Raw genomic sequence first — 8450 nt, 5'->3', positions numbered from 1 at the left:
CTTGCCGAGCTCGCCAGGGGGGCGAGCCTGGCGGCGGCCGAGGTCGAGGTGAAAGAGCGGTGCGACTGGGCGACCAGGCGGGCCGAGGCGCGGGCGGACCTCTGGGCTACGAGGAGACCCATGGTGACGGCGGCGGTGATGGTGGTGGTCGGTTGGAAGCGGTGTGCCAGGTGGTGAGATGGGCTGTGGTGCCTTGGTTGTAGGAGGCTGGGATGTGCGCCAAAGCGTACTGTGCGTGCTTGTGTGCGCTGCCTGCTTGACGCTGTCCCTGGGTTCTGTCTAGTGTGCTGTGTGCGCTGCGGTATGGGTGGTGACGAGGGTGGTGGGGCTACGACGACGAAGACGACGACGACGCAAGGCTCCGAGGGTAGGCGAGGTGTGCGGGTGCGGGTGCGGGTGCGCCTGGGGCCCGTGGGCCTTGAAGCGCAAGCAAGCTGGCTCGCCCGCCGCCTCTTGGCTTGCCACTCCGCTCGACCGCTGCCGCCGCCGCTGCTTAGAGCCCAGATCGGGCCCGCCAATTTTGACGCCATCTTGGGTGGAGATTTGAATCTGCATCCAAAGCGCAGGAGGACTGGAATACAACCCCGTCGCCCGGTTTGAGATGCTGGCAATACAAAAACACCCCCCGCCAGCCAGGCCGGCCGCTTTTTCGTCCCTCGACTGACTCGACCGACCCTGGCCTGCAGAACAGCCGGCCCAATCCCCGGCCAACGCGCTTGGTCGGCTTGGCCCGCTGGCCCCCTCGAGCCATGATTGGACCGCCCGCGCTCCCCGCTCCCCGCTTCCCCCGTTGGCCGGCTGCTATCCGATAACGGGACAGCTTGCCGTCCTCTTGCCTGCCTAGCTCTGATCAAACAGGATCGGGAGGTACCGCCTGCGGCTGCGGGTCGAGGGCAAGAGGGCAAGACGCCAGACCAAGCGCTAGGGGTCGAGGGCAAATGCTCGCTGTCTCGGCAGCGGCCTCGTCCTCGGCCACTAGAGAGTAAGTGCAGTCACGCCAGCCGGCCGGCTTGCTGCGCCCAATTTCCGCGACATCACGCCCAGGCCATCTGCCCTTCGCCACCAACTTGACCCTCCCTGATCCCGCCTACGCCACGTCGGGCGCAATCAACGGTCGAGACCGACGGTGAGGCCCGCGCATCTGGACCCGTCGATAGCAAGCTAAGCAAGCAAGAGTACGAGGAGGAAGCAGGTTGCACTCGCGGGGTACGCATGCGTGTATGTACAGGCAGAAGGAACGCGGGCCGGCCACGTCAGTCGTCAAAGGTAATCTTCTTGGCCTTGCCCGGCACGAGCTCCTTGAAGTGGTCGCCGTAGCTCGAGTGCGTCTTCTTCTTGATCGTCGTCGGGAAGCGCGTCAGCGCCTCGGGCACCGCCTGCCCGGCGTCCTTGAGCACGCGGATCAGCTCGCCCGCGTGCGGCTTGTCCTCGTCGGTGAAAAAGGTGAGCGACTTGCCCGTCTTGCCACCGCGGCCCGTCCGCCCGATGCGGTGCACGTAGTCCTCAATCGTCAGCGGGAACGTCAGGTTGACGACGTACTCGACGTTGGGGATGTCGAGGCCGCGCGCCGCCACGTCGGTCGCCACCAGCAGCGGCGTCTCGGCCGTCTTGAACTTTTCCAGGTTGGCGATCCGGTCGTGCTGCCCCAGGTCGCCGTGGATGCCCGACACGGCGTACCCGGACCTCCGCAGCGTGTTCTCCACCCGCTGCGCCTCCTTCTTGTACAGCGCAAAGATGAGGATCTTGTCCTTGGCATTCTTGCCGCCCCGCCCGGCGCCGATGCTGCGCAGGAACTGGTCCAGCCGCCGCTCCTTTGCGCGCCCGTCGTCGAGCACCTCGACCGTCTGCTCGACCCGCTTGTTGGCGCTCAGCTCGTCGCTGCCCACCGTGACGCGGATGGGCGCGTTCATAAACGTCTCGGCCAGCCCGCGCACCGCCGGAGGCCAGGTGGCGCTAAACATGCTCGTGTGCCGGCCCGCCTCGCGCGACTGGCACATGCCAATGATGGCGCGGATGTCGGGCTCAAAGCCCTTGTCGAGCATCCGGTCCGCCTCGTCGAGGACGAGGTAGGTGACGTTGCTCAGGTCGATGCCGCCGTCGCGCGCCAGGTCGAGCACCCGTCCGGGCGTGCCGACGACGATGCGGATCGGCGGCGACTGGCGCAGCGAGTCGAGCTGCGCCGACTTGGACACGCCGCCGTACAGGCAGATGGAGCCGACGCCCATCGACTTGCCCAGCTTGGCCAGGTTCTCCTCGGTCTGGATGGCCAGCTCGCGCGTCGGGGCAACGACGAGCACGTTGATGTTGGCGCCGGCCTTCTTGGACTTTTTGCCGGCGTCCTTGAGCACATTGTGGCGCGTCACCAGGTGCTGGAGCGCGGGCAGGCCAAAGGCAAACGTCTTGCCGGAACCCGTCTCTGCGACGCCGACGACGTCCTTGTTCTGCAGCAGCACGGGCCAGCAGCACGCCTGGATCGGCGTCGGGCTGGTGAAGCCCTGGGCGTCGAGCGTCTTCCTCACCGCCTCGTCGACCTTGCCGGCGAGCTCGTTGAAGTGGATCATGGGCAGCGGCGGCCTCTCGTCCGACTCCTCGGGCGCCTCGAGCGTGATGGCATTCTTCTCCATGAAGGCACGCGCAGCGGCCGGGTCGGTGGGCGCAAAGCTGGCCGCTGCGCTCGGCCCGCCATTGGCAGCCGGAGCAGCCGCCGGAGCAGCCGCAGCGGCGGCCTTCTTGGCCTTCTTCTCCTCCTTCCGCTTCTTCTTTGCCTCCTTGTCGTCGTTGTCACCGCCGTCGACCTTGGCCTTCTTTGCCGAAGGCTCAGAGGCACCTCCCTCCTCTGCCGCAGCGGGGGCCGCCTCGGTGTCTCCGGACTGCTCCTCGGCGGCGCGCTTCTTGGCCTTCTTCTTGTCCTTCTTGCTCTGCTTGTCGCCCAGAGCGGCGGCGGCAGCAGCCTCGGTGGCAAGGGGCGTGGGGGTGTTGGTGCCGCTCTCGGTGGCGTCGTCGGCGGCGGCGAGCGACTCGCGCTTGGCCTTCTTCTCCTTCTTGTGCTTCGACTTCGTCTTGTCCTCGGCCCTGCGTTCCATGCTGGCCGACATGATGTGCAGTCGTGTCGGAGACGAGAGGGAGTGTGCGGGTATGTGTGTAAAAGGGTGGGTTGGTGGTGCGATGGACGCGAGCCTGGTGGTCAGAGCGAAGGAACCGGTCGGAGCCAGCGCAGCAACAGCCACAGCGGCGGGTAGCCACCCGCCCGCGAAGAAATTATTCCCCAAATTTTTTGCCCCCCCTGCCCCCTGGCCGCGGCCTTCCCCTGCCCGTCTTCCGCGTCCGACGGGCCTGCGAAATTGCCGGCACGGCAGGCAAGGCCAAAGCAGCGGCCACGTCAAGCATCCGCTCTGCTTCGCTCAGCCTGGCCATGCTGGCGTCGGCTTTCAAACCAAGAGATGCCGCCCCCATCCACCCTTGGCCCCACAGCGTCCTGGTCGTGCCCCGCACACGCAGGAGAAGAGGGAGAAAGAGTGTGGGATTCACAGGGCTCCGGAGCCCTGGCGGCGCAGTGGCCGGCACAGCAAGTACAAGGGAGACGTCGAGAGAGAGGCGAGCGACAAAAAATGAATAGGACTTGCGAAGGAAACGGGGGGGAGGAAGACAAGCGGGGGAGAGAGAGAGAGGGCGAGAGCCAAGGAGAGGGAGAGGGGGAAGAGGGCGGTAGGCTGAGAGGCGCCATGTGGTACAGACTGACTGCTTTGCTTGCTGACAGCGACGAGGTGCGGGAAAGCGCGGGCGAGACGAAAAGGGGGGATATATACACGAGCGACGGCCAAGACAGGCGGATAGGGGGGGAAGGAGGGGGTGAAATACGAAGCGGAGAGGAGAACGGCCGGACGAGCAGGTAGCAGTCGGGCAGCGGGCAGCGAATGGGTTGGAAACAGGTAGGCATGCGCCAACTGCAGGCTCGTCCAACCTCACCGAGGCCGGCAACGGGGCAAGGTCAACCGGTCGAAGAAGCGAGAAAGGAGGCGGACCGATTGAGCAGCCTCGTCGAGCGGCGACGGCGACGACAGGCAACCACCGCCGCTCAGACGGCAGTGGTCAGGAACGTCGCCGTTGGCTGCCGCGGCGATGGATCAAAAAAATGCTGCTGCTGGTTGAGGTTATGGTGGTGGAGATTGTGCTGCTGCTGGTGCTGGTGCTGGAGGAACGGGTGCTGCGACTGGCCGCCAGAGTGCCCGTGATCAAACGCGGCCATGTACTGGCCATACGTCTGCTGCGGGCCTCGGAGCGCACTGTACGTGTCCAGGGGGGCCGACGAGGGCTGCACGAGCGGATCGATGGAGGTTGACGCGTCGTGCGACCCGGAAGACTGGCTCAGCCCGGCAAAGTGCGGGAAGCCTGGAGCCGACAGCTGGCCACCAGCAGCGTTGCTGCTGCTGCCGCCGCCGCCGTTAAGCAGGTTCGAAGTGGCGGCGAAGGTAAAGTCGCCGCCAAAGTTGGAGCTCGAGGGCGTCACGCCGAGCCCGTTGGAGGACGAGGCGTAGTTCCAGCTCCCCTGCGCGGCCGCGCCGACCTCTTCCGAGTGGGTCGATGCAGTCGACGAGGCACGGCCCTGCCCGGGCAGACCGGTGGCGAGGGCCATCGGGTTCGAGTGCTGCTGGTGCTGGCCGAGCTGGGCGGCTTGCAGATGATCGAAGCCGGTCAAGCCAGAGGGCAGACCGTGTCCGTTGGCGCCAGGGTTCGAAGAGGCTGCCACGACGGGGCTGGTGCGGCTCGCTTCGCCCTCGCTCGAGCCGGCATTGAGGCCATCGTCGTCGTCGTACTCGCCGAGATCACCGGCGCCGGCTGCGTTGCCGGAGAGGCTTCCGCTGCGCTTCTTGTCGCCCATCTCGGACAGCGGGAGCGGCAGCTCGTCGACGACGGGCGCCGGCAGGGGATCGAGGCCGGCCTGCTTGCGGAACTCGTTGAGCTGCTCGCGCAGCGCCTCGTTCTCGCTGCGCAGGCTGTCGAGGCGCTTGCGGTACAGCGCCTCGTGGCTGAGCGACGTGTGGACAAAGTCGAGCGACTTGTTGACGATCAGCGACTTGCTCGGGCGGCGCACGTCGGCGATGGCCGGCAGCGAGGCGGCCAGCTGCAGGAACCGCCCGTTGAGCGACTCGCGACGGGCACGCTCGATGGCATTGTGGGTGGCGCGCCTCTCGGCGCTCGTCCCCTTGCGGTTGCCTCCGCCGCTGCCGCCGCCGGACACGGTGCGCGGCGGCTGCGACTGCGGCTGCGGCTGAGCGCCTGCCATGGACGAGGGATGAGACAAATTGCCGACGTTGGCGGGCGAGCCGATGTACGAGTTGCTCGAAGGAGGCGAGGACTGGAGGCCGAGGTGCAGTTGGTCCGAGGGCAGAGCGAGCGCATCCGCATTGAAATTGAGGGGCATCTGGAAGTAAGGCGCAGCCATGTTGTGCGCCCGAGTTCAGAGGATCGTCGCTCTGAGCGACAGCGAGGCGGGCGAAGGCGAGGCGGAGACTGGGCCCGGAAAGGATGAGTGAGAGGATTTGGGAAGGTGAGGTTGCGTCTGACGGGCGAAGGATGCGGGGTCGGAAAGATGGCGTGGGTGGACGCGAGATGGGATCTCAAGCGGTCGAGAGGTTCCTGAATCGAGAGGATGAAGAGCTTTGACGAGGAACGAGGCGCGATCGGCAGGGTCGGTGTGCAGTGTTGCCTGGGCTTCGGTCGAGGATGGGAGACAGAGGCGGCAGGCGATGGATGATGAGAGGGCGGGGATGGATCGGAAGCTGAAGGCGTGCGAAACGACGACGGACGGCGGAGACTCCTTTGAATGCAGCGACCGAGGGGCGCGCGGGGAGTGACCACAGAGTCGAGGCTGGGACAGGAGACAAGAGTCTGGATGGCGGTGCAGCGATTCAGGCTTCGTAGGGCGAGAAAGATTGGGATTCAAGCTGAGGCTGAAGGCGGAGGGCTGGAGGGCGGAGGGCGGTGAAAGAGCTGGCTGTTTCGCGAGTAAAGACTCAAGCGGACTAGGCTGCATCGGGAGGAAGAGGAGCGAGGGGAAACGTGGCGTCGGTGACCAGGGAGGAAAGGTGCGATGGGCAAGATGTCAGCTTCGTGCGATTGTGCTGGGCAGGAGATGCTCGCGCATAGAGCGACGAGGAGCAGCGAGCGGCCGACGGAAGGTCGGTGATAGGCTGGTGCGTCGGCAAGGCCTCATCAGGCGAACCGCCGTATGGGCGCGGTGGCTGACCACGGTGATGGCCGAGCCGGCCGCTGATGCTAAGCCCATGACCGAAGGAGCAAGAGGCCGGGCATCCGCGTGTCGACGAAGACGGTGGCATGTCGACATCGCCCCTCGTTCCGCAAGGAAGAAGTCGGTGCGAGGGACCACTCGTCCACGCTAGCATCGCATCGCCGATGATCTGGCTGGGAACCGGGAAACCGGTGGCCGAGGGCTGGGCGGAGGGCGACCGAGATGGACGAGGCGACTGCGATGCGGTGGTGCCGCCCCAGGGCGCCCTCGAGAAGCGTTGGATGAACAGCTGTCTGATAACTTACCACAGGCTCAGGGGATGGCGAAGGGAGGGCGGTGGTGGTGGTGGTGGTTGCGGTGACGACGACGACGACGAAAGACGCCCGAAGGCGGCGGCCCTCCAGTGGCGGTCACGCCGACCGCCGTCCAGGGTCAGGCCTCAACTAGGGGCCAGACAAGGCGAGGCAGGCGGGCAGCCAGGCAAGCAACCAGGCAAGGCAAGGAAGGGTCAGGGACGAGGCCCAGGCAGGCAGACCGGACAGCCTCTCAGCGGGCGGGCGGGCGAGCGGGGCAGCCCGAATTCGCGCCAGGCGCAGCAGCGCAGCGGCACCTCGGTCGACCTGCCCAAGCTGCCTGGCTTGCCTGGCCGGGCGCCGGGCGGTCTGTGGCCGTTGTTGACTCTCGCTCTCGCGCTGCCCAGCCCCCAATTCCGGCCGGCCTAGCCTGTCCCCTTCTTGGCTGGCCCCGGCCTGCCTGCCTGCCTGCTTGCCTGCTTGCCTGCTTGCCTGCTTGCCTGCTTGCCTGCCTTCCATGCCCCCGCCCCGCTGACGAAATTTGCCGAGGGGCCAGGGCGCGGGCCTGGCAGCGCAGCGCAGCCAAGCAAGCAACCAAGCAAGCAACCAAGCAAGCCAAAGCAAGCGACGGGCCGTGGGCGGTGCAGAGACACAGCAAGCTGCTGCTGCTGTGCCGTGCCGCCTTGGTTGGTTCCTAGCCTGCCTGTCGCTCGACGTTGGCCGCCGCCGGAGCTGCATGGCTCTAAGTCTGCTTCGCCGCCTGCTGCGTTCCTCTGCTTGCCTCTCTTCGCAGCCCCTCTCCTCCTCCCCCCCGCTCCCTCCCTCTTCTTCGAGGCTTCCGTCTTGCCCCCATCCTCGGCCCTCTTTGCCCGGAAACTTTTCAAATTCCTGGCCAGAGGGGAGCGACCAAGGGCACGTCAGGGGGCCACCGGCACGTCGATGCCCTAGCCTAGGCACCCGTTCCTGCCAGCCCGCCAGCCAGCCTGCCTGGCCATCACCTAGCCCGCCTGCCATCTCTTTGTTACGTCCTTCCATCGGCAGGTAGGGCGCGCAGCCTTCGCCTCCCTGGAGCGCCTTCGGCATCTTCATTAATTGCGGCGCCGCCGCCGTCGCCGTCGCCGCTCGCTCGCCCCTTGTTCCGCTCGACAAGGCCCAAGCAGGCAGGCAGGCAGGCAAGCAGGCTAACGGCCCCGCCCCGCCCCGCTTCTTCCCACGCCGATGCCGCGTCCGGTTCCTTCGTCAGGGTGAGGCTGAGTTGCTCTGGCCGCCGCCGCCGCCGTCGCCCCGGCCTGGCACCCCCAACGGCCTCTTTTACCTCAACTCCGACGGCGGCTCCCGCTTCTTATCGGCCCTCTTCTCCCGAGACGACAAGCGACGGGCAGCGGCAGCGGCGACGGCGACGTCGACGGCGACGGAGCTTGGGCGGTGACGTCCGGACAACCAAGACCTTGATGCCGGATCACGGCAGGTCAGGCATCGTACGTCTCCCTTCGCTCTGGACCTTTTTGTTTCCGCTCGTCGGCCCGTTTCAGGCAGGTAAGGTTGCTAGCCACGTATCTGCTGGTCGCTCACCGGCCAGCCATCGAAAGAAGCCCCTGTTTTGGTGCTCCTGAGGCCGTACCGATAGCCTTCGCTACCGCCATCGACGCCGCCGCCGTCGTCGTCGCTCGTCGTCATCTCTTCGGCGCTGAGCCACCCGATTTGATATTCGCCCGCCCGCCCGTCCGTTCCTAGCTGGCACGATGCTGCAAGCGAGACCCAAGGTGCATCCTGTCCCGTCTCGCGAGACGCCCAGACCCGGGGCCGCCCAAGACAGGCTGCGCTCACACCGCACATCGGACCGAAGCAACAGCGAAGTCGACACGTCGGATAAACGCAAGGGGCACGGACGGCTGTCCATCGGGCTC

General features: G+C 66.5%; 2 protein-coding genes across 2 annotated transcripts; both read right to left on the bottom strand.

Moving 5' to 3' along the window:
• Positions 1 to 1253: 1253 nt before the first annotated feature.
• PFL1_04955 (uncharacterized protein) lies at positions 1254 to 3095 on the bottom strand (the record flags this gene model as incomplete). The annotated part of the gene is made up of 1 exon (XM_007882485.1): positions 1254 to 3095. The coding sequence occupies one exon, from the start codon at positions 3093 to 3095 to the stop codon at positions 1254 to 1256; it is 1842 nt and encodes a 613-aa protein (XP_007880676.1).
• A 980-nt stretch (positions 3096 to 4075) lies between these two features.
• Positions 4076 to 5443, bottom strand: PFL1_04954 (uncharacterized protein; the record flags this gene model as incomplete). The annotated part of the gene is made up of 1 exon (XM_007882484.1): positions 4076 to 5443. One exon carries the CDS (start codon positions 5441 to 5443, stop codon positions 4076 to 4078), a length of 1368 nt encoding a protein of 455 aa, XP_007880675.1.
• Between the last annotated feature and the right edge of the window lie 3007 nt (positions 5444 to 8450).

This window comes from Pseudozyma flocculosa (genome assembly GCF_000417875.1).
Source record: "Pseudozyma flocculosa PF-1 unplaced genomic scaffold scaffold00017, whole genome shotgun sequence".
Taxonomy (NCBI): domain Eukaryota; kingdom Fungi; phylum Basidiomycota; class Ustilaginomycetes; order Ustilaginales; family Ustilaginaceae; genus Pseudozyma; species Pseudozyma flocculosa.
The sequence above is the reverse complement of the archived record's forward strand: the minus strand, read 5'-3'. Positions and strand labels throughout refer to the sequence as shown.